Source organism: Accipiter gentilis, chromosome 31 (assembly GCF_929443795.1).
Source record: "Accipiter gentilis chromosome 31, bAccGen1.1, whole genome shotgun sequence".
NCBI classification, from domain to species: Eukaryota; Metazoa; Chordata; class Aves; order Accipitriformes; family Accipitridae; genus Astur; species Astur gentilis.
In genome coordinates this window covers 10610663-10636483 of record NC_064910.1, presented here as the reverse complement: position 1 = coordinate 10636483, position 25821 = coordinate 10610663, and the positions used below count along the sequence as shown (strand labels likewise).

The 25821-nt window shown below is 37.5% G+C and overlaps 1 protein-coding gene across 6 annotated transcripts in view; it reads left to right on the top strand.

Moving 5' to 3' along the window:
• The window catches only part of HERC2 (HECT and RLD domain containing E3 ubiquitin protein ligase 2), a 116575-nt gene that overhangs the window by 5134 nt on the left and 85620 nt on the right, over window positions 1–25821 (top strand). For 5 of the 6 annotated variants that reach the window (XM_049834040.1, XM_049834042.1, XM_049834038.1 and 2 more), the window contains exons 3-5: window positions 6869–6983; window positions 14572–14709; window positions 25515–25734. In XM_049834040.1, the coding sequence (XP_049689997.1) occupies window positions 6869–6983; window positions 14572–14709; window positions 25515–25734 (473 nt within the window). The remainder of the gene's footprint in view (window positions 1–6868; window positions 6984–14571; window positions 14710–25514; window positions 25735–25821) is intronic. The other variant, XM_049834041.1, reaches the window with a different exon arrangement.

Here is a 25821-nt window from a genome sequence, read left to right as displayed (position 1 = left end):
TCGAATGGTGTTTAATTAGCCTGCTTATTCTGGATCCTACAGAGGTACTATTGTGCTTAATAGCACGGATTAGAGGTGAAAACCTTTCATTTTCCTGTATGTGGAAAATAACTGTAGGCAACAGTCAAGGTGCAAGAGCTGTCTACAAGAGCAGTATGATGCATTTTCATCAGTTTTCATTGAGTTTGTGGTTGGCAGGCTGTTTCTGTCATTTTCTTTTGCCAGAGATGAGAGTGAGCTTTTTGAAACAAAACAGCCTCCTGTAAGAGTTGCATTAGTCTGAAATCTTTTTACTTTGCTTTCAAAGTTACATTTGGCATTTTGATTTTCATGAAAATCCCACTCTTCTAGTGTCTAGATCAGTACCTTTGGTTAAAAGAAGATAATGTAAATAAATGATGTCTTGACTATTAAAAGCAAGAAGTTAGTGAAAGTTGCTTTCTCTATTTTGTTGATTTCCTGTTAATTTTATTCTTGGTTTTAGTTCTCTGATGAAAAAATGAAGGGCTTATGTGGATGTTCTTACAGCAAACCGCAAATGAGAACTCCTCCATTTTTAAAGTAAAGTTTGCAATAGGGATTTTTTTAAATGATTTAAAAAATGAAGTAATGCTGTCCCTCCAAAATAAGTGATTTCCAGAAGGAGAGGTGAGTACCATATGTGGAGTGATAGGTTAGAGAAATTAAATTTAAATGTTTATGCAAATATTTGGGCTCAACAGAACTATTCTACAAATGAAGAAAGTTAGAGAATTTCTCTTCTAAGTTTGAGGGAATTGCATAGTTTTTCTTTGCATATGACCATTAACTGTTAATAAACTTCTGCAACAAATGGAAGACCAGTAGACTGTTATTATGGGGACATTTTTAGTTTAACCCCAAATTTGTTAAATTAATGTGGGGCTGCTGAACTTTTCTGTCTTTGCTATCAGAGCTTTAGAGCAGTATGTTTAGATCTAATCATGTTTCACTGTGCTTTGCATAGGTGTGATAAGCAACTGTGGTTCAGGGCATGCTTCAAGCAGGGAAGGAAGGAAGCTAGGACAAAATACTGAAGAAGACAACAATGAAAGAGGAAACAAATTGAATGGATTCAAAAAAGTGAAAACAACAGAGAGACTTGGGAAAGGACTTACTGTTCTGTGATTTTCTTCACCATTACTGGTCTGAGAAAGTGTTTTGTTTATTTTTTTTTTTAAATCTATTTCTAAAGAAAAATGTTTTTTAATGTGGTCTTTAAAATACAGCCAATGGTTAATGTGGAAGTAACTGAATCAAAGAACAGATCCCCCTGCCCGCCTCCACCCCCCCCCACCCCCCCCGGCAATTCTGAGGTGAAGATTATTTAAGTAGCTTATATTTTAAATCCATATTGACATTTTGTATTTTGAAATCACTTTCATGAATTTCCAGTGCAGTTATGTAATCCGGAATCCTACCTGAATCAATCCTTGGTCCTTTTATGTCATTTTCTTTTCCTGGCTTCATTTTTCTTGAGCTCAAGTTAACTTTTATGGAGGCTTCTATGCTTTCTGCAGGAAAGTTTATGAAACCACATCAAGAGCATGATCTACTGTACCACATGGAGTAAGCTTTGTCTTAAACCGTTGACTTTAGAACAAAATCACAGCTGCTCATTATTCTTAAAAGCAAAATTGTAGTGGTGCTTTGAGAATTCTCAGAAGCTTATCCAGTTATGGTTGCAAGATTTAATTTTCTTGAATGTAAGGAAATGTTAATGCCAATGCCTTATTCTCTAGAGTTGATGGGGATGGATGGGAATTTGTACTGCCAGCCCTGTTGGAGCATGGCAGCGGCATATGCTGCCAACCAAACTAGGTATCCCTTTGACTTAATTAAATGTTGTACCAGACAGAATAAACTGCAGTTTAACTGCAGAGATAAGATTAGCAAAAGATTAGGAGGAGGACTGCACAGTTTACAGTACAGTAGAAGTTCACTTTGAAGTCTGCTTAGGCCCTTGCTTTTTTCGCTTGGGATAAGTGAGCAGGGCTGAGACTTAAGTCTGTGTGGAGAAGTATGAATTTGGTAGGATATGTGCCTTACAAGTGCAGAGATCAAGACATGGTCTGGGGATGAGAATGTGGGACAAATGGTGGAAGCGGCTTGGGATTTGTGAAGGTGAGGTAACTGGGAGATGAGGATATGTGGCTTTGGTCTTACCTGAGAGAAGGTCGGGAGTCATCATGGGAAGAACAAGGGAGATTTAGGGCATGGGGAATGGCACTTGATTTGGTGGAATGAGTAGGAGGATTAAGAACATGGGCCAAGGTGTAAGGCAGTGTGTAGTGGTGGTGGAGCATGGAGCTGCTGTTGTCTCAATCTTGGGAAGGCTGCATGTAGGTGGTGGGGCAAGCAGGGACTTGGAGTCCTTGTGGGGTTTTTACCAGAGTGTACATCTCTGGCACTGTTGCCAGTTGCAAAAGTTCAGTGAAAACTTAATTATTCTTAATTTGTTAACTTACTGAGTTTGTCAAGTTCATCCCTTTAAACCGACAAATTAACTAAATTATTAGAGGGAAACATGTCCACATAAATCAAGCAATCTAGTGAGAGAGTGTTAGACTTAACAAAACACAGGTAGGTACTCTTGTACTTGCAACCCCAGTAAGTCTGAAACAGTGAAGACACCAAATGTGTTTTTCTTCTCTTGCACTGTGCCATCGATTGCCTTGTCAACTTTCTTTAAAGAATTGAGTGGAAGAAGAGCCATATTTTTTGGAAAATAGAAACCAGAGAGAGATGTTTTCCAAATTTGTTCTTAACAAAGTTCTAGTTCTGCTGTCTCAGCACTTGGATGTGTTGATAGGCTCCTTGCAAATGACTGAACACAAGAAGTATCGGTTGGAGCAAAAGAAGAAAGTAATATGTGGTTTTGCTGGCTAAGATAGTCTTAAAACACTGTAAAAAGAAAGAAAAGCAGGATTGTGTAGTCAAAGCAGATATTTGACTTTTCTACCATACAGCTGACTTACTGTTATCTTGAGCTGCTAGTTTCACAGAATCACAAATGATTGAGGTCGGAAGGGACCTCTGGAGGTCATCTGGTCCAACTCCCTTGCTCAAGCAGGGCCACTCAGAGCCAGTTGCCCACAACAAGTCAAGACAGCTTTCAAATATCTCCATGGATAGACACTCCACAGCTTCCCTGGGCAACCTGTGCCAGTGCTCAGTCACCGTCACAGTAAAAAAAGCGTTTCCTGATGTTCAGAGGGAGCCTTCTGCGTTTCAGTTTGTGCCCACTGCCTCTGGCCCTGTGACTGGGCACCACTTGAGTGAAGCTGGGCTCAATCTTCTTTGCACCTTCCCTTCAGACATTGATATACTTTGATGAATTCCCTCTGAGCCTTTTCTTCTCGAGGCTAAACAGTCCCAGCTCTCTCAGCCTTTCCTCATAGGAGAGATGTTCCAGTCCCTTAATAACCTTTGTGGCCCTTCGCTGGACTCTCTCCAGTATGCCCATGTCTCTCTTGTACGAAGGAGCCCAGAACTAGACACAGTACTCCAGTTGTGGCCTCACCAGTGCTGAGTAGAGGTGAAGGATCACCTCCCTTGTCCTGCTGGCAACCCTTCTCCTAATGCAGCCCAGGACATCCATTAACCTTCTTTGTGGCGAGAGTACATTGGTGGCTCATGTTCCACTTGGTGCACACTAGGACCACCAGGTTCTTTTGTGCAGAGCTGCTTTCCAGCTGGACAGTTCTCAGCATGTACTGGTGCCTGGGGTTGTTCCTCCCTAGGTGCAGGACTCTGCCTTTCTCCTAGTTGAACTTCATGAGGTTCTTGTGAGCCCACTTCTCCAGGTCCCTCTGGATGGCAGCATGACCCTCTGGTGTATCAACTGCTTCTCCCTGTTTCTGTTGGTTAAGTGAAATATTTCTCTTAAGGGAGTTATGAAGCTTTTATTACGATTACAGAACTTTGGGATCATGAAAATAAAATTGCTTGAACAATTTATCACTTAAAACCTCAGACTTTTCTTTCACTTTTGGTTATCATAGTGGCAATTTACTGTTTAATATGTCTGCTGAATGTTGAGTAGATTAATAGTGAACTTGTTACAGTTGGAATTGAGTTCCTCTCAATTATGACAGCTTGGTTGTAAATACTGTTTCTTAATTGTGCTTTCAGTTGGTTGCTTTGATTATTGCTGCAAAAAAAGTCCAGTGTTCCTTTACTTTCAAACATGTCTCCTTTTCCTACTCCTCCTTGAATAAAAGCAAATTTGTTTATCTGCGGGCTTCTTATGGTGTAAGCTTCCACATGATGTATTTGGAGAAGGAGGGGGAACACTCTCTGACCTATAATCTTGGTGGTTGCTCTATCTTTATGCAACATACCCAGAAAATTACTTTGATAAGAATTTGAACACCAAACCCAAGGCAGAAAAAATTTTGTTTGCTTTTTCAATTTTTAGTTGCCTGAAAGACTTGGGTGAACTTTGTGCCACGTGAAAAGATTAGAGGTTAAAACGGAAAACAATTCTTGATTCTACTACAGCAATGCTTACAAAAGTAGTAAGTTTTCTGAAATAAAACAGTGCTGCATTATGAAGAACCTTGAATTCAATGCCTGTAGGCCTTTAGTTTGTAAGCTTAAGGGCTGTGAGAATCATTTTCCATACCAAGGTGATCTGAGAATGTAAAATAAAATGTATGAAAAGACAGTTTATCAGACAAAAATCTTAACTTTGTGAAAACCATTATTTATTATGCAACTCATCTGGAGGGTTGCTTCACTATTTTTCAAGCTTGTATTTTAACATAGGTTAGCATTCGACAGGTGAATGTTTAAGAAAATAAATCATCTATCATATATGAGCCAAAAATAGTGGAACAGTTGTGTTTAGCTATATTTGCAAGAAAACAATTGTGAAAAATAAATTCCTTAAGTGCCCCACTAAAGCATATGAACACATCTGATGAAGAAGAAAGGGAACACCATTTATTTTTGAAATATTTATAGACTGAGAACAATGCAAGAAATTCAGTCAATGGTGAATAGTTGATCTTTTTTTGGCTCCTTGTTGAAATGCAACTTTATTTCAGACTGTTCCAGTTTTTAAAAGATTAAGCCAAATATAAAGCATTTAGCAAAACACAGAATCTTTGCAAAAGCTCCACATGCTGTCTGCCTCTGAAGAACAGCGACTGTACCTTTCAGTAAAGCACGGTCACAGTGTAATTCTGATGCTGCACAACTGATAAATTGCAGATAAGCTGAATAATGTCTAGCTCAAGCTGTGTGATTCTTTTCCCTGTTATCCCCCTGAGATCAGGAAATAGCAAGTAACAAATACGGACAATGTGTCAGCTCATATTTTATGCTGAAAGAAAAATTACTGTAATCATTAATATGTGTTGGAGTGAAGTTCCAAAGTATGCAATATGAAGTCAAGAAACTACTATGGTACTATAGTGTATTACAGTGGTGTCAAAACATGCAACTTGTCTTTAATTCTTCACATTAACTGAGATTAGCTAGATCAGCAAATGACTTCCCTGCTGGTGGTTGTGACTCTTAAAACCTGTAATCTTTAATCATGAAAACATCTGTAGGAAATAGATCAAAATAAAGTATAAGCGGACTTCTGTGTATAATGATAAATATTTTACAGCAAGTTGTGTAAGTAACATCTTTGTATGACTCCTCAGTTAAAACAGTTTGGATCTGAATACTAGTTACATGACACAAAGATGCTTCTGAATAAGCCTTCAGTGTTTGTTTGTTTTGGTTTTTTTTTTTTTTTTTTTTTTAAATGTCTCCACTGCACCACTTCGGTATGCTAAAGGTACTCTGTTTTTCAATTTCATGTACTCCTCTCCTCCCTTATGCCATATGGTTGCAACTTATAGCCTGGTTGTTACAGCACTCGCTTGGGATGTTGACACCTGTTTTGCACTGTTTTATGAAGCAGAGAACAGCATCAGCAGAAGACAAGTTATCCTGGTCATTAGGATTCTTCAAGGGAGATCCAAATCTATAAATCATTAGGAGACTCGTGTTACAGCCAGCGCTTTCATGAGTGCTTCCAGCTAGCATAGTCCTGCCATTTGTTCTGTTGCGACTATTTGTCCTGTTGCGCACATAGTGTATTGGGAACTGACCTGGGCTGAGGTGGCCTCTCGCTCTTCCCCCAGGCGCAGCTGGTTTTAGTCTTGCTCTATTCCACAATCTGGTTCAGCAGATGATCATGCACGTGCATTAGCCTGCGTGCAGGAGGAGGCATTGTAGCAGCTGGAAGGAAGAGGGAAGGCTGTGAGAGATATTTTGCACAGCAGGACCAGTTTGAACTGGTTAAATACGTTTATGAATCTGTGCCTTGATGTCATGTGTTCTGGTTGAGTGCCCAGCTCTTCAGTTGCTGGTTTGGAGAGGGGACTGTATTGACTTTCTTCATGCTTCCCTGTTTTGTGACTTTATGCAGCTTGATTTTGTTTGGATAGCTTTTCCTGAAGGGAAAAAGGACACCCCATCTCATGCCCCCCCCTGATTATTGCATGACGTCATCTTGAATGTGTGGATAGTTCTAAGGTGACCAAGTTGATGCTTTTGATGAGAATTTTTCAATGAAAGAAAATTCATCTTGCTGTATTTGAGCCTATCTAAAAGTTAACTGTTTCGCACTTGTAGTCTGAAAATAGTATAGCTAGAGAATCTGAGATCCTGAAGATCATTTAAATCCCTATCATACGCACAGAGAATGAACGTACTAGTCTGAGGTGATACATGTGTTTTCTTTCTTCTGGGACAAAATATAAAATCTGATATATTTTAAATGTTAGCTTGAGTTGGCTTGAGAGAAAATTGTTGTGTTTAACTATATGTAATGTATTATTTTTAACAGCTCGCTTTCACACGAGATGGACTATGTGGCTTGTGGAATGAGATGGTAAAAGATGGGGAGATAGTATATCCAGGAACAGAGTTAACACAAAGTGGTGAACTACCTCCAAGAAAAGGTATGAATTTTTACCTTTTTTTTTCTTTGTTAATTTTTTCTTTCACTGTGATGATGAAAATGGAATTCAAATTTCATACTCTCACGGAACTTTTTGTTTATTGTTATCTGTCTGTACAATATGCAGGTGTTCATGTTTTGAATTAAATACAATTTAAACTGATTTCTTAAAAGCTTACAGAAAGGTAATGTCTAAGCCTTCAAATGAAGGCTTAATTCTGTTTCAGCCTTTTGAAATTAAAATTCATAACTAGGCACGTTATTATGAGAGAGGCTTGGCAGTGTCCTTTTGTTTGGTATGCTTGGTTTACAGCTGAACTGTTTGTTTAAAGGAAGTGGACGGAGGAATTGGGTAAAGTCAATACTGCTATTTCTGATTTTGTTTACAGTCTTCATAAAAAAACTAAAAGGTCAGCTAAAAAAATGAAGCTCAGCTAAAAAACTGTCCACAATCTGACAGAATGTAGTGCCTTATTTTTTTTTGGTTTTTCAGTGTACTTGAGAGCAGTTCAAACACTGCAAATCCTGCAAATGGCAGAGTAATGCATCTATTTAGAGAGATTACTTTGGCAGAAGTGGATTTTGTTTCGTGATGGGCTATGCGAAAATGGAGTGATTCTGCTCTTGCCTTTTTTCCTTCTTCTGATTATGGTGCTCTTTTGACTCCTTATTGAACAGAAAATTAAACTGGTCAAAAAAGGAAAAGGTTTTTATTTCCTAACCTGCCTGAAATGGGCTCACCAAGTGGTCAGATAAGTTTTGTCAGTAATTTACGTGACCCCCAAATAAACGAGGCACTGTCTACGAGAAGGATGGAAATAACTGCTTTTGGTAGCATCGAACTATTACTTCAGCTTCTGTTACTTCCTGAACTGTACTGTTGGGTAGACGTGATATTTCAAAATAATAATGCCCAATTCCTTATGGAGAGAATTTTTTTGTACCTAGGATTTGTCGTCATTAAAAAATGAGGGGGAGAGATAAGTCTTTTTGACTAGAGGAAGTTATTTTTACAGGAAAGAAGCTGTAATATATAGTTTATGAGAGTAGAGTGAATTATATGTTATTTTTATTCAGTATAAGCTTTGTAGGTTGTGGATGGCTGCAGGCTGTAGTAAAGGACTGGAATTATGCTCCTAACTGTTTCAGAGATAGAATGTTTTTTTGTCCTGCTGCTGCTGCTGGTCCTTTTGAATATTATTGTTGACAAAATACAACTGATCTTATCAGAAAGGCTACTACAACAGCTGCTCATGAAATGAATGGAGGTATTGTAATGTTTTTTTCTTAGGATTAGCTAGTTTCATGTATATGTCTAAAAGGCATCATAAACTTGATGCAATGAAGGGAAGGATTATAACCTAAATGAACTGTGGGAAATGCTTTCCCATTCATTGACAGCTCATGATAGAGGTGTCGTGATGGTCATGGTATAATGATTCAACACACTGTGCTCTCCTGTAGCAAAAAGATAACAAACATCTGTAATGATAAAGACAATATGTTAAAGTAAATACCTGCTTTACAAATGGAATTGGTGCAGTTTCCTCTTTTTGTGCCAGATACTTACACATTGTTTTTAGAGTTGTATCTGTGCTGGTCTTTGACAGAAAACTATTCTTCCAGTTTCTTTATAGCTAAGTAGCCACAAAGAATTGGGTTTTCTGTTAGTTATGGTGCTGTAGTGCTTTCAATGATTCTGAGAAAGCTTATAGAAAAATGTCATAGTATAATTGGTTTTTGTTTTCAGGGGAATCATTGAAATATCAACTAGGAAAATACAAGCTGTCAGTTCTGATCCAAAATATAGAGAGCAGTATAAAGTAAAAAAACAGAAGTGCCAAGCAAGTCAATCATCTGTGACTTCACATGTTCATCCATGCTTTGGACATCTATTCTGAATAATGATGTGAAGTTTTTTTTTTTTTAAAAACACTGGATGTATGTATGTACACATGACTTTGAGGGATCAAAAAAGGTATGAAGTGTTAAAGGCTGTAGGATATTGTTACTTAAAAATACAGAAATTCTGGTTTACTGTAGAAATAAGGCAATTATTTTACCTTAAAATGGCAGTGGTCCAAGCTGGGATGAGGCTTTTGAAAGCTTTCATATCCATGTTTGTTTCATTTTGTTTTTTTGTTTTGTTAAAGCAAGACTGCCACTTGTTGTTTCTAGTACTCTGTTGTGGTCGGTTGACCTTAGCCAGCTGCCAGCTGCCCACCCCACTTCTCACTTGCTGCCCCTCCTCAATAGCACAGAGGGAGAAAATAAAACGGAAAAGTTCGTGCGTTGAGTTAAAGCCAGGGATATCACTTACCAATTACTGACATGGGCAAACTAGACTTGACTTGGGGAAAATTAATTTAATTTATTACCAATTAAGACAGAGTTGGATAGTGAGTAACAAAGGTAAAAATTAAAATAACACCTTCCCTTCGCCATTCCTTCTGGAGGGGTTAAGTGTAGGTATCACACGGCGTAGATCGCATCTGTTTCTTTCCACAACTGGAGTGTCTATGTTCTTCTACTTAGGTACTTCTAAAACATCTATTTATTGAAAAGCTACAGAAGTTTAGAAATTTAAATACAGCTTTTTCAGGCTCTTAACTCTTAGAATTAACGTATGAATTCTTTCAGTGAAGTTAGCCTTAGTAAATGCCATTGTGCTGGCCTACAGGTTTGGTAAACTACAACCATCTTGTTTACTAGACTTGAGCTTTGAGAAGAAAAAGCTAATTAAGGCTATTTTTGGACAATGTCAATCAGATTGTGTGTTTGATTCCATCAGGCAGTGAATTATGGAACCAGAAAAATTGGTGGTCAGTTTGCACCTCTGAACTTGCAGCTCAAATTGAGTTTCATAAAATGAAAATCTAGCATATATCAGTTTGTTTAGTTGGTAGTTACTTTTTTGCATAAATGATCTACAAATGTAATTCAAGAGGACAGGGAAAAGTACATACAAGTAATGAGATTTATATAAACTCCAGTGCTTTTAATATAAAAGTAATATATTTTAATCTCAGTGTTCAGATTTTGCTGCTAAATTGGAGATAAATAAGAGGTTGCTGTAAGTAGTCCTTTTTATTCAGTCTGTTTTAAGAAGTTTTGATTTATGCCCATCCATTGTAACTCCTTTTCTTCACTAGTGCTGTAGCTCTTCTGTAGATGCTTACTGGGCTGCTCAGAAGAGGCATTTCATTCTTTCAATGGATATCAGCCGTGGCAATAGACTGGAAGAACATGCTATTGATAGCAAAAAGCATTCCTTTTCTCTCTAGGAAGAATATGCAAATAGCGTAATTTTTTCCCCTGTTAGCAAGAACATTCAGTTAGGAATAACCACTCTGTTTTTTCTTCATGGCACTTTCAGAAAAACATGTTTTACAAATGTGTTAAGCAGAATGTGTTTGCATGTTTCCAAGTATCATCTGAGGACACAGCTGTGACAGCAGTGATGCCCAAATACAGGTGCACTTGCAGCATGGCATGTACTTAAAAGCTAATCAGGCTGCCCTCAGGAAATTTGGCTGAGATTAGTATCTTGTATACTGGAAGCTATGTACTGAAAATAATAAAAAGTATTAAATAATGTTACTCTTATTAAATTTTTAAGTTAGAGAACTATTATTGTAAATTTTTAAGAGGTATCAGTCAACTATGCAGGTGTCTCTTTTGTGGGTTGTTTTTTTTTATTTTTAATTCCTCAAACTCATGTATTGGTGAGAATTTCTGTTTCAATTGGCTATTTTAAGTTCCAGGGCAAAGATAAAAAATCATAAGCTTCATGCCTCTGTCCTACCTTTGGTAAGAGCTTCCTCTTCTCTTTTGTTCCCCCTTTACTGGAAGTTGGACCATTGACAGCCTTGTGCTGTTGAATCCACAAACCTCATTCAGTGTTGCACCTGCAAATAGATAATGAAGTCCAAACACCACAAGCGATTCCAGAGAGGCTGTTAGAAAACAAATCTTTATGACAAGAATAACAGTATGTGGGACTTGGTTATGGTGGCTATGGGTCAAACCACGTATGTATCAAACTGTAGCAGCGAGCAGGCATACAGGCTGGCTCCTGCTTTGAGCCTCCTTTCTTGTCTAAGAAAGAACTTTTAAATTAAAAGTGAGAAGTGCCTCTTTTCTCTCCCTCTTTTCTGCTTCCCTCAACTCAGCTATATTGGCTGTACCCTCAAGTGTTAGATACCCAGCTGTGGATTATCCTGCTCTCTTTGCAGGACAGAGGGAAGTCTGTAGTCACTCTGTTGGACAGTTTGACTTCATAAGTGTAAAATGCTTTATTGCATATTCAACAGATAATTTAAAGAATGCATTTTAAAAAATAGTATACCAGGGAAGAAAAGAAACTTTATTTCTGATTAGAGTTAGGAGATCAGAATTTTCTTCCATCTGGACTTCTACACCTGGAAGGCTGTGTAAACATGGTTTGCAAATGGTTAGGCATGCATTGTTCCTTCACAAATAACTGATCAGTTGAAGTTTATATATATGTGCGTATATATAAATAAAAGAGAAGCTCTTTGACAGAAAACAAATTATTATTTTGTATGGCAGCTGAAATACTTCCTGTATCTGGGACTACCAAATACTGTTTTAGAGTGTTTGTAAAATATAGCCCTTGCCTAAAGCACACTGCTTAACTTTTTGCCTTGTGAATGGCAACATCTGTTGGGAAACTGTTGCAGGCTTTTTCTTTCTACTGAGGAATTCTTAACTATTACCAGTTCATTGGCAGTTAAGAGCAGCACCAGATCATAATGTAACAGGTGCCAGAAGTGACTACGCAGTGTCAGTTATTTTCTTCACTGAATATGAAATGTAAGTTCCACTTTTAGTTGCTTCCTTTTTATCCTCCATTTATACTGGATTAGGCTATTGCCGTGCAAGATAGAGCACACACGGTGAGCTACTGCGCTTCGGTTTGGGAGCTAACTTCTAATTGAGGATGGTTACTTCAGTTGCTCAGTTTTGACTGGCAAAGTGTACGTACCTCAGCTTGGAGGCTTAAGGTTGGAAACTAAAACATAGTTAAGAGAAAGTTCTTTCAGGGAAATATTACATGGTGGTTTTCCCCCACCACAATATTCAAACTTCAGTATGAGAAAAATGAAGTTAAAACAGGTTGTCACACTGCAGCATGTTTTTTGCATGCATTGTTTTGAAAACTGTCTTATTACTTGTTATTTTGGCCTGTGCTGGCTTCACTCAAGATGTCTTCCTCCCTGTCCCTCTTTCTGAAAAATCTTTGGGGCTCCCTTTTAAGAATCCCTTTCATTAAGCATAACTGAGCTTCCACAATTATGATGTCTGTGTTGCTGCTTTCAATCTAGATTGATACCAACTTTGTCCCTTACGGGGCAAGTGTTTTTTTGCAAGTATAGTGAAAAGTCTTTGTGGAAAAATTTGTCGTGGGCTTTTAATGTGATTTTTAGTTCAGCTGCTTCCCACTCCTTTCATTGCTCCCCTTTCCTGTTCATACAGAAAAAAAAAAGTCCTCCTTGTGGACTCTTGAGACAGGGTTGTTTTTACACAGTGCAAAGCTTAGGTTCCCACCTGGATTGGGACGTCCTCTATTTGCAGGGAGAAGTTGAACAAAATGACTAAGTTCGTAGCCCTTTGTTGTCATCCTTTGCCAAGGATCTGTTAAAAAGCATAACAAGTTGTCTTACAGCTGCCTGCGAAACAGAGTGTCTTGGCACAACACCCTTCTACCCACTAAGTAAAATCCCAGACCCTGGGAGTGTGTCTCTAGATGTGTGGGTGAGTGGAGAAGCTGTGAGATTATGGTGTTACTGTGGGAATATTCTGAACTACTGGGGCTAAACAGGGTCTTTAGCCACTGATTTAACTCTAAAATGGAATCCGTGCCTTTAATACCATTTACTTGTGCCTTGGAATAGAAACAGCTAGATTCAGTCACGTTTTGGACATGTGTTATCATGCTGATGACTGCTTATTGGCTGTTCTTTGGTGTTTGAGAGAAATGGTTATACTCTCTATGACTGTCACTTACAAGTCGGATATCCAAACTGCTTTTTCCGGTTCTCAAGTGACTTTGTCCATAATCTCAGCTGCAGTGTGCATGCTGCAGTTATGTCTCCTCTTCTTTTTCTCCTGTTCTCTTTCATTCTTCATCTGCCACTTCTGAGCACCTAGTGTGTGGTATAGGTTAGGAAACATTGGCTTTAACTTAAAACTTGCGTAATTAAGGCACCTTAGGTTTATTTTGGGAGGTGCTATTGTCTACGGTCTAACAAATTTTTAACCAAGAGGCAATCACAGATCCAGTTACAACCAGGTTAGGTGTTCATTTTTTTCAGGCCAGATGAAAAGAACAGTTGAATGTTTTATACATTGATAGGTGTATTTTGTACGTTCTAAGGTAATGAGAGCCTTTGATCTCCAAGTGGGGTCATGGTGAGTCTGAGGCAGACTGCAGTCAGATGTGCTGTGTCTGGCTACAGCTGTAAACCTCTTGCTTATTATTGTCTTCTGAAATATGCTGGTACAAATGCGTATGTTTTTGGTGTTGGGGGCAGAGATAGGAAAAAAGACAAAATTCTAATGCTTCTCTGGCTTGTTGTGGCTGGGACATTTTTGGGGGGGGAGTCTCGATAGACTAGATTGGCAGATAGGAGTGGAGGACCAGTCATTTTTAAGAGTGGTGAGAGTGGCTGGAACTAAACTTCATGGTTAAGTTGCAAATTCTGGACTTGAGAAATTTTTTTGGGTATTTTTGGAAAAGAAGGTTAGGGTGAGGAAAGCAGTTGCCAACATGGCCCTTAATTGCAAGGCAATCTTGTGCATTGAACTGACTGGAAGTATGGACATGGAAATCCATAACCCCAATATGAATACAGAGAGACTTCCAGCTGTCTAATTCTACTGTGTTTAGATAATTGGGACTTTCATGCAGCCTTTGATTACGGAGATAAGTGACTAATGTCTGTGTTCTGTCTTTATGAAAGTAATCTCAAAAGGATTGCAAATGCTGTTTTGTTGCTTGGACAGAAAGTGGTGGTGTTACTTTCATTACTTCTGGTAATTACTAAGATGCTAGATACATTACAGAAGTTGAAATACTGCTGCATAAAATTAGTGTAAATGCCAATATATAGCTCTCCTTGATTCTGAAATTAAGGCAATTGCTATCTTTTTTTTCTGTGTTGGAAACAGAATATGAAAACAAGTAAATACTATGGAAGTGCGGGTAGTTGGGAACAAAATCTGATTTACAGTGCAACCTTTGTGATACTGTGTGTTGCAAATCCTTTGCAAGTCTTATGTGATGGTATTGGTATTAAATGTTCATCCTCCCTAGGAGGTTACAGCAGTGATTTCTGGATTCTAAGGTCACTGTCTTACGAAATGTAACATGACACTTAGCACCTGTGACAGTTAACATGGTAAAACACTACTTCCTCCCACCCTGTACTTTTAATGATAGACAATATTGCTGTAAACTTGTGGGCTGGGCATTTCGCCTTTACATTTGTAATATAGAACTGAATTAAAGGAGGAAATAGCTTAACTTGTCTTTTTTTTTTTTCCTTCCCCTTTTTTTTCTTTAGATGATAGCACTGAATGCCAAACTGCATCAAAGAAAGAAGAGCAAAATGACAAAGAAAAGAAAGATGAAGAAGAGACTCCGGTGCCCACTTACAGGGCCAAATCGATTGTTGAGAGTTGGGTGTGGGGCAAGCAGCCAGGTATTACAGCTGTTTTGGTCATTCTCACTGAAGCATTACATATTCTGTATTGATGACTACTTTTGTAGCATCAGGAAGTAATTGGATCAAATGTACTTGCTGACAGATGAATCTGTTAGGTTAGTGGAGTAAGTTGGATAAGTGGTTAACCGTGATTGAACTTAAACATTTACTGTAATTACTTTCAGATTTAATTAGACCTGTGACTTGAAGAGTCAATTTGCACCTTTCATGCTGCTTGAAGGAATGATAAACTGACTTAGTACAAATGGAGTTATACAGTGAAATATTATGATGTCTTCACAATATTTCTTTTCAGTTGCAGACACTAAAAAGAAATTGCTTCGTTTCTGAAGCCTGAATTTTCTGCAGGCAATAAAGGTTTAATAGGTGATTTTTCTTTTTGATTTCATGGTCTGGTAGATAAGTTTGAGTGAATCATGGGAGGAAGGTTGAAATGGTTAGTTCAATTAACTGTCTGTCCTGACCTTTGCTGACAGTAATCTCACCTCTGATGGCAGTGGAAAAATGGTTTGTGTGTTCATGTCTTCATCTATGGCTCTATAAAATACTGATTTTGATATTGAAGCCAGTTGAAGTTTATAGCTGTTTATTACTGCAGAGCAGCAATTCATTGTCTAAAATTGTCCATGTTTAAAAATAGCAGATCAGAAGAAGCTTCACTTCAATGGTTTATTTTACAGTTCTGGTGCATGATACTGCCTGATTCAGATGTTGGCATGTACAAACTTTGGACACATCTGTTGTGCTCCTTTTCCTTTCCCTTCATCTAGAAGCACTTGAAGACCCCTGGGAAAAGTGTTGTGTTTTCAGCACCAGAATCTGCATTTGTGTACCCCTGTTTGTTGGGAAGCTATATGCTTCTGTTGAGCCACAGGTCAGCTGCCAGTCTGCTGTCCTCTGCTCTGTGCCAGCCAGCTTGCTCCCTTTTCTTAAGGACAGGAGGACAGATGGACTTGCTGTCACTCTAGTAACGGGACAGAATTTTGCAGTGGAGGAGGAATGCAAAGAATTGCCACTACAGTGGAAGGGGGGACAGGGGGAGTGAGAATATAATGTGTTGGAAGAGATGTAAGCTGAAGGTCATGTTATTTTTGTTCTATATTTTTATTTAGTGTTTGTTGCTGAAGAGTAAAATAAAACTATTTTACAAAATGGTTATCTAAATGCCAAGTATCTTACCAAATTTCTCCCAACTGACCAAGGTGTTTGGGACAAGACCTGGCCTTTAAGCTTACCCTCCAATTATGTTTAAAAATTGAAAAAACAGTTGTTTAGAAAAAAAAAAAGGGATGTATGTGTGTTTGGAGTTTTCAGAAAGAAATGATACAAGAAATACTCTCTTGTATTTACTTTCAGTGCTTACATATGGTGTGGTTTGTTGGCACGCATATAGATACTTGTTCTAGAAATAACTTATGATGACTTTATCTAATAAATTTGTATTTTGTTACCATTTGTGCTTGAAGTTTGCATGACCTAGCTGTGATGTACAAATCCTTAAACACTACTGCAAACACGCTTGCACTTTATTTATAGAAGTGTTACAGGTGGCTTTTGTTCATGACTTTTTTGTTCACGTAGGTAACTTTTTGTTTTGTGTTTGTCAGAAATAGAGTTAACAGCTGCCTTCTGAGCTGTCCTATTTTTTTGTGGCTTGGTAATTAATTTTGAAAAAAATACAGAGAATCACTTCAATTTTGATACTTTGTATAAGTGTTTCGTAAAATGAGGAAAATTGTTTTAAGCTTTTCTTCTGTCATCCTTCATAAAAATAAAATGAACCTTTGAACATTTCCCTGTCAAAAGCATGGAGGAACTTTTGAAAAGGAGATTTTTTTTTCTTAAATATATTGTTGGTGTAAGACTTAAAGGCTTACTATGTTTTCATTTATGTTTGATATTTCTTTACAAGTTGGGCATGTGAGCTTGGAGTGATTTTACAAAAAGAACTGAAGAGGCATTTCAAGTCTGTGTTTCAGGGTAATACCCTGAACTATTTCTACTGAGTTTAATGTTTTATAGTCTTACATTATGAAGATAGTATCTAGACATTACACAGTGTGTATCTATATTTTAGAAGTGCTGTAATACAATTTTATTTTGCTAAGAAGTGTGGAGGATCATGCTATTTAACTTCAACAGGCTAATCCAGGTCAGTGGGCCTTGTGACATCCCTCCCCCCATGAGGGCTTAGAGATTTTTGAGAGCACACAAAAAACCTGTTCATAGAATGTGTTGAGAAGCCGTACTTTTTGTCCCCCACCAGCCCTGCACTTGTTTTGTCATCCTGGCATGAGTTCAGAGAAGCGAAATGCTTTCCCTAGTTCTAATTTATGCGGAGATCACTACTCTGCCAGAACAGGGCAAAGAGGTCAAGCTTTTTTTTGGAATGGTCTTACTATGCCAAGTACTATAAAAATGCCTAAGATAGTAATAAAGATATGGGTAAGTAATTATTTGACTTTAAGGTGTTTTTCCTTCTCTCTTGCATCTTAGTGTTCATCCACTTCATATTCAGCTCTTAACTGATGTCAGTGTTGAACTATTCAGGCCTCATTTTTGACATAAGTGCTTCTTTAAAACATGTGCCCCCTATCCTGTTCCTACCAGGTTGTGTGTTTATTAACCAGTTCTTCTGATTCTTCCTAAAAATCTTGTTTTACTACTTTCATCAGTTTTCTTTTCTGAAAATAATTGGGTTTTAGCATCTTACATGATCTGGAGAGAAGTCCAGGTGTTCAGCCCTGGTTATGGGGAGAAAAAGAGAAAACCCTTTGAAGCCATTGTGCAAAACCTACAGAAAGTAGAGCAGTATTTCATTTTCTTGTGCTTCTTTTTCTTAGTCATGATATGCTTAAGGTTGGCTATATTGAGTTAAACCAAAGGACAGTCTAGTCCAATGTCCTGACAGCAACAGCATAAATAGCAGTAGCCAAGTGAATAATTAGGTCCCATTATCTGTAGCCTGTAGACTTTGAGCCAGCCGTTGGTGGTATGGGGGAATGTGAATGTGTGTTTGGATTCCCCATACCCCTTTTATTTTGCTGGAGCATATGTGTGCATGGCATAACTTAACAGACTTTAATGCTTTTTATGTTGATTTTTTTTTCCCCATTAATTTGTCTAGTGCCTTTTGAACATTCTGAACTTTTAGCATCCACAGTTGTATGTTGCAAGGAGCTTTGTAATTCAACTGTTTATTGCAGGAATATTATCTCCTCCTAGTCCTTGACTTGATTTTGGCATCTGTTGGTTTCACCTAATGCCTTGTTGCTGTTATACTGGAAGAGGCAGTGAGTGATTGTTACTTGCTTGTCTTCCCCAACACTGGTGGGGTGGCTTTTTGTGTTTTAAGAATTCAGTCATAATCACACCCCAGTTGTATCTTTCCCTCACTGAAGATCTTATTTCATGCAACTTCTTTGCATACAGAAGTTATTCTAAACACTTTGTTCTTTCCTCTGTGGTGTTTTTTTTTTTCTTCTTTTTTTTTTCTTTTTGCTGTATTTTTATGCCAGGGAAGGTGAGTTGGGAACTGTACGTACTACTTGAGCAGTGGGTACCTCATGGGTTTCATGAAATAGCATGATGATCTCTGGTTCTTGTTCTGTTTGTCTTGATACACTTTTCCAGCTGCTGTTGTACAGTGGACCAATTTCTTCTTGAATCTACCCTGCTGTAGTGCCAAGGTCTCATTCCTGAATGGAAGGTTGTTTGGAGCTCCTTTAACAGGGAAAACTGGGATATTGTTTCCCTTGCTCATCAGTGTACATCTACCGTTTTATTGCTCACTTAGCTGCCCACATGTTTTTGTGGTTGGCTGTCATCTAAATCTAATGTAGTACCAACAGACTTAATGACCTAAATATTTGTCTCCATTTCCACACAATTTATGCATTGATGGAACAGCAGAGGAATTTACACAGGTTTCTGCTGTTGTTGTTGCTCCTAAGTGTATACCAATTATTTATTCATATTCCTTGACACATTCCATATGCATGTTCTAACCCTTAATATTTAATATACATCACTATTGGGTGTTTAGAAATGTCTTCAATACACCATGTCTTTGTAGATATAAAATCTGAGAGATTTCAATATTTTTGACTTCCATCCAAAAGTGCAGTTTCCCCTTCAGGTGAATCCTGTTTCTTTTCTTCTTGTTGTGTTTTGTGTTGTTGCTTGTTTTTTTTGTTTTGTTTTCTTTTGTTTTGGGGAAAAAGCGCTGGCTCCTTCTCAAAGCTTAAAATTTTAGAGCCAGCTCACTTTGACTGTGGGTATAGTTGAGTATTTATTTAATACAACTTGAGGTCAGGTAGTTTTTATTTCATGAAAAAAAAAATAGAAACAGCCCAACTGGTGAACAACTATGTGTGTAAAAACTTAACTTCAAAACTGTTAAATAGATTATGATTCAAATTCACTGTAATCTGATCTCATTTTGTATGTTTAAGATACTAAATATTGCATACTTACAGACAAAGTTATTTTAAATTGCTGTCTAACTAGAAAATGCTACTTGGAAGTTTCAGTAGGAATGCTACCATTGTTTCCCCTGTAGGACAAAAAAGTAAATGAGGAAATAATCTTACTGCAAACTTCCTTAAATGAATAAGCAATGTACAGTTGAAGTGGGAATATGGTTTTCTTGTGTAGTCAGATCTGGTTTATATTAGCAGTGAATTAAACTATAATGCTGGTAAATCAGTGTCCTGATGTAGCACTTCTGGGGTTTCCTTATGTATGAGTGACAGTTTGTTTACAGACAGTGCTGCATCTTGGTTTTCTGATAGCTGTTAGTATAGCTGATTGCACTAAGAAATGCTTTAGAGGCACTACCTAAGGAGGCTGGTTAAAACTACCCAGGTGAATTCAGTGAGATATTGTTGAGATACTTGTCACCATCAATAGCAGTTGACTCTTTCTGTGTTTGCTTTATGGGAGAGAAGGAGACATGCAGAACTTTCATCTGTAAGGGCTATTAGTTACACAATTAAATCTAAATTTTTACTGTGTGCTAAAGTAATTAACAGGAGTCATGGCTTTGAAAAAACTGCTTTTAACTTCCTTTATAGTGACATTTTCTACTTCAGTATAATTTCTCAATCAATACTTTTAAGTTTAGATTTAGAAATGCTGATAAAAGAATAGTTCAGTCAAAGGATGAAATTTGACCTCTGTTTTACATTTCTCTTCTCAGAACTCCTTCATCCCTGTTTTTTTTTCTTTTACTTTCTTACCACTTGGAACTGATTTTAACTTACCTCCTTCCCCGCCCGCCCCAACTTGAAAGCTGTTGTCTATCTCCAAGTATCTGTTTGGTTGCTGCTTATACTCCAAAGGGGTATGTGCGTGTATATTTTTACACACAGGCACGCGAGGCTCAGTTCTTGCTATTTTATTCTGTGCATGACTATTTGAGCATCATTTTTAAACAAGTTTTGCTCACGATATAAAACTTTGAAAATTAAGCACCCAGCCACATAATGAGATGCATTCTGAATGTGCATGCAACTATTCGTTATTTCTCCTGCTGAACACTAATAAGGTGAGATCTGCTGATGGTCATCTTTTGAATAGGGGAGCGGACAAAAGGAAGCTAAAAGCTAAACACCCTTTAGGAATTATATTTTTTGTTGGTATAAAATAATTTTGGGAACATATTTAGCTTTGTTTCTGAAGGAAATTATGTGTATCTGATGGAATTTTTGTCTTTCCCTCTAACTTTTGAATCTACTCATTCTGTAGTGATGGCTTTCAGGGTTATTAGATGCCTATTAAGCCAAGCCAGCTGCATCCTCTATCTGCTCTTTGTCCAGTGGAAATACCATGTAGTGGAAGGAGAAAGAGGAGTCAAAATATAAAAATCTCTAGGAAGTTAGAGCACATTAGTTCTGCTGACAGGAATATGTGCTCGGTATAACAGTAGATTCTTGCCAAATTCTGTTTGAAATGTGTTTTGAGTTTTTAGGTCTGAAATCTCTCCACACTGTAACATCTATATTTGCCTTTAATAAGGGTTGTGACTCAACCAAAATCCGTGAAACTTTTCAGTTTAATATTGGCATTTTAAGGTCCTTAATTAACCAGTTAGAAGCCTGTGGTGTTCCCTACAAGAGCTAATGAAATAAGTGTTAAGAAACCATTCAGTATGTTAATTTTTTTTTTTTTTTTTTTTTTTTTTGAGCTGCTTAAAACAGGAGCAAACATGCCTTTGGACAGGCTACCTGTCTTAGGCTCGTGTCAGGTTAGTGTTCTGGCTGTGGCTGAGGTGGTTTAAGAAGCTACTGTATTCAGCTGCTTGTTTTGCTGCCTGCCCCCCCCCCCCCCCCCCCCCCAGTTTTGCTGGCATACCTAAACAATGTGTCACTTCTTAACTTTGTTCTGTCAAATGACCTGGGTTAAACACTACCGGTATTTTCCTTCTAATGCAGAGAACTTCTGGCAGGAGGAATGAAGAAGTGAAGACATGTAGTTATGTTAGTTGCTGAGGGGAGAGAGAGATGTGATAAATTTTAACAGAAGATGGTAAACCCGTTACCTATCTTTACTGCAGCAAGAAACATATCTGACTGTAGTTGTCAGTTAGCAAGTATTCTGATAATGGTAGTTTGAGAATTTAAGCTTGTATGGTATGACTTCAACTCTTACATTGTTGGTACGGATTAGGTAAATACTGTGTCTCCACCCTTCATAACGTAACTGACAAAGCAAAGCATTGCAAGGGATAGTTGGCATCGAGGGTTGGTGTAGTGCCATGTGAACAGTTTTGTTTAAAGAGTTCCCTGTAACCTTCTCAGACGAAATTTGAATCGTTACTATTAATAAACTATTCTCTCATTAGTCTATGTAGTTCATCAGTAATAAGTGTTGTTCAGAGCTGAGAGTTTAATGAAATCAATTTCACTGGGTTGATTCCTGGGTATATTTAAATCTTTCTAAAGATGAACTGAATTTTTGTAAAGATAACTTTACTTATGGAATAAGAGAAGATTTAAAGCCAGGAAGTGTATAGCTATATCTTACTTAAAAATAGTGTTAGTTTTAATAAAAAAACCCAGTCCTTGGCTCAATTTTGACATGTCTTGAGTTATAGGACTACTGTAACTAGTTCCAGCCTTTACTACACTTTGCATATGAACTTTCTTTTTCAATCGTGAAATACTAAAGAAGTATGTATAAAATATTTAAGAGTGGAATTATTTAATTTTGTTAGAAAGCCTTCCTAAAATTGTAGCCATTTGAGATTGTGAAGGTAAGGTAAGAAGGAGGAAAGAAAATAATTTTATTACAACTGAATTCAGTAAACTTAAGTTTATGCTTCATGCAAGTTATTTTTGTATGGTTTGAATCTTGGTGAGGCTAAATCATGTTTTCCATTAGAAAAAGTATTTTTGCATGCAGTGTTTTAAATATTTGAAAATAGTATATTGTGACTGAACACTTCTTCATACTACTAGTTTCTGAATATAAAGACTTTGTAACTTTTAAGGCTAATCCCTCAAAAATTGATTTCTTTCCAGCCCTTTTTCTTCATAAAAAGTGAAGACAGAATTTTAGTTGATTCCTTTTCTAGCTTTTGTATTGTACTTAATTTGACTTTATTTGTTGATGTTGATTTTCATTGACAGGAAAGCAAATAACTTGCTTTTAAAATACCTTACTTTAGAAAGCACTATTGTTTTGTGAAACATTGCATAGTCCATTGAACTATAGACTGTTTTTGGTTTAAAACAGAATTGAACCTTTGAAGTATTTAAAACCTACAGTAATGTTAATTTTTTTGTAAAATGACCCAGTTGTTCTATCAGATCATTGAGTAGGATGTTGAGTATCTTACAAGTTACCCTCAGTATGTATTGCTGAACCATTAGGAATTAATTTTATAGGTGCTACTATGAAACTTTTTTCCCTGCAGAGACCAATACTGTGTGTGTGTGCAATGGCCAGCTTTAAAACTGGTACTGCTTGATGTGCATACATTGTGTGTGCTTCTGTAGGATCCTATTTTCTATGCATTCAGAGTTCATACAGTAGTTTGTGTCACCTATTGTATCAGAATGGCTGGGATGCTGATAATAGCAGTACTGTGGTTGCTTGAAAGTGGTTTGAAAGGTATGCAGTTGTAGACTTTAGGGAAAGTTCCTCATAAAGTAATTGCTGGAGGATTGTAGGTGGTCTCTGCCTCTCCTGAGTGTTTCTTTCCAGCAGTCCCCATGACATGTTTAATGAGCATGTTATTTTGAAATGAAGGGCGCTTTTATCTAATTTTTCAACTCTCAGGAATAATTTTAGAGGGTGTCCACATTTAGATAACTTACCAGCCAGGAAGGAATGATGAATGCTGTAGCTCTGCATTACTGTATAGGCTCTGCTGAGTCTGGCACCTAGTGCTTCTGTAGCACCAAACATAGACTCTCTCTTCCCCAAACATAAGCATTAATTAAAGAGCCTTGTTTTTTCTTCATTGACTGTTTCTTTACCTTTCTTATGTATACATGAGACCATAATGTGTGGAATGAATCTGCAGAATAAAATCAGTTGCCAAAAAGAACAATGTTAAGAAACGCCACTTTGTGAAGTGGAGAGTACGGTCATTTCTTCCTTCATTGTTGTATCCTGCTTATATTTAGAGGTTGATAGGGCTTTAGTGTTCAGGAGGGGAAGAAAAATACCCTGATTTTTTTTTTTCTTTCCTGATGGTTTGTTTAGTGGGATCATGAAACTGGCATGTCAGTATTGACCATCTTTTATGATACTCTGAAGTGCAGAAGCCATGTGCTGCAAGATGATTTGTTGTATTTTTGCTTAGAAAATAAAGGTTAAGGCATGCATAAGACAACAGCAGCATCCTCAGAACAACGTAGTTTGTACTTTGTAGAAGTTTTTACCTTGGTGTTCTGAGTAATGCTAGCACTCCACAACTGACATATTTAGTTCAAAATTGTGGTGTTTAAGGAAACAAAATTTTAGTTGGATCAACCTGGAGGTATACCGGAGCTTCACGTTGGGTACTGATAGTCATCCATTAAACCTTCACAGTAAACTTCTGTATGGCCATAATGATAATGGATGTTATAAAAACCAAGCCAAACAAATCAAACATGCCTTTGGCAGGCATCTGTTTTATTTATGTGTGACTTTACATGGTGATCTGAAGTAGCTGTATGTATGTAACTTGTTGATACTCAACTGTGCTATAGAGTTCTTGTAGGGCTAATACTAAGAACAGTGTGGCTTTTTTGTCATATTTCTTGTTGGTTTTGTCATATTTCTTGTTGTTTAAGTCAAAGGTATGAATGTGTACAATAGCTGCTATTGGTTTTGTCTAATTTTTTTTTTTCTACAAGGAACATTTTATTCTTACTTGTTGAAAAAATAGGTTGTTCCTCATAGTCAGGTGGAAGGATATAAACTGCCTCAGGGAGAGCAATCTAACACATTATGAAATGGTGAAATGTGAGTAGCAATGTTGAAAACAGGCTGGGGTGATGGCTGACAGCAAACCATAAGTGCCTGTGCAATGCAATCCAGTGGCAGAGAAGGCCACTTAAATTCTCGGCTGGGTATGCAAAGATGTGTTGCAGAGTGGGGACAAAACTTTGAAATACTTTATACAGTTAAGGTTGCAAAAAAAGTTATGCCTCATTAGGTACAATTTTCAACTCTAGAGACTACCATAAGTGTGTCTATATTTGCATAGCTTGGAGGCTGTTCCAAAAAATGTGTTGGTTTTGGATGGTGGTGGTGTGTGTTTGTTTTTTGGTTTTTTTTTTTAAGGTTGTGTCCATCTTCTTACAAACAGTGTTACATATATGCAGACAATTTTTTTTTTCTTCATACCCCTTAGTCAGGTGTCAGTTAAAACAAAGGTTGTTCTGTGTAGCAGCCAGGCAACAAATGTGGTTGGCTTGGGGATGAGTACAGTAATTCAGTGCAAAGCAGAGTGGGGTGGCCTAGTGATCAGACTGTTAATAAAGGGACAGAAAAGAACCCTTCTAAGAATGCACGTCATTTATGTTTGTCCTAGGGATTAAAGCTACAGAGAATGTTAAAATAAAAATTTGGAAATTGTGTATTTTTAAGTGTTGTGGCTTTTTTGTTTGTTTGGGATTTTTGGTGACACTGTACTTGTTACCATCTGTTATTAGATTACTAGGACTTCGGGCTGTTCACTGCTTTTTCTGGTTAGTGAAGAATTAATTCTCTGGTGTTGGTACATAAGTCAGATCTTTTATTTGCTAATAGTAATTGCAAACATCTTAAATTTCTGACATTATTTGTTTCAGAAGCTTAGCAGCTCTTGGCAGTGATGCTGGAGCTTCTGAGAGTAGTTTTATAACTTCTGAGAAACTTAAGATAATGTGTATCAGTGCAGAATGAAAGCATATCCTTGTGGGGACTTGCAAGTTTGTTGCCTGCACTTAAGAGAAGTCTGACTGAGGTTGGATGATGATAAGAATTTGCTGTCTAACTTGTTTTTTTGAAACGCATAAATATTTCCTTTGACATTTGAATTTCAGACATGAAATAAGAAGGTTCAGATGTGTTCACACAAAACCAGTTTTGATGATAACCTTTGTCTAAACACCTGTTGATTGTGATTATGTAATACTGTGAATTAGAAATGTGCACATTAAATACGGAAACAGGGAGTTTCACTGGGTTTTGAGGTTCAGACTTCTGGTCACTCCACAGTTTTCAATTTGTCTTGATTTTTCTTGATACTGTATGTAACAAAGATGAACACCCATAAAATGATACCTTTCTCTGGTTCTCAGACGTGAATGAATTGAAGGAGTGCCTTCATGTACTAGTGAAGGAACAGCAAACTCTGGCCACACAAACTGCTACAACAGCTCTTTCAGCTATGAGGCTAAAGCAGAGGCTAGTTATCCTGGAACGATATTTCATTGCATTGAACAGAACAGTTCTTCAGGAGAATGTCAAAGTTAAGTGGAAAAGCAGTAGTATTCCTCTGCCTGCTGTGGATAAGAAAAGGTAATGACACGTGCATGAACAAGCTAATACATTAGGAAAGTCATAGAAAGGTCATCAACCTGTGTGTAAGCACTTAATGTGATTTCT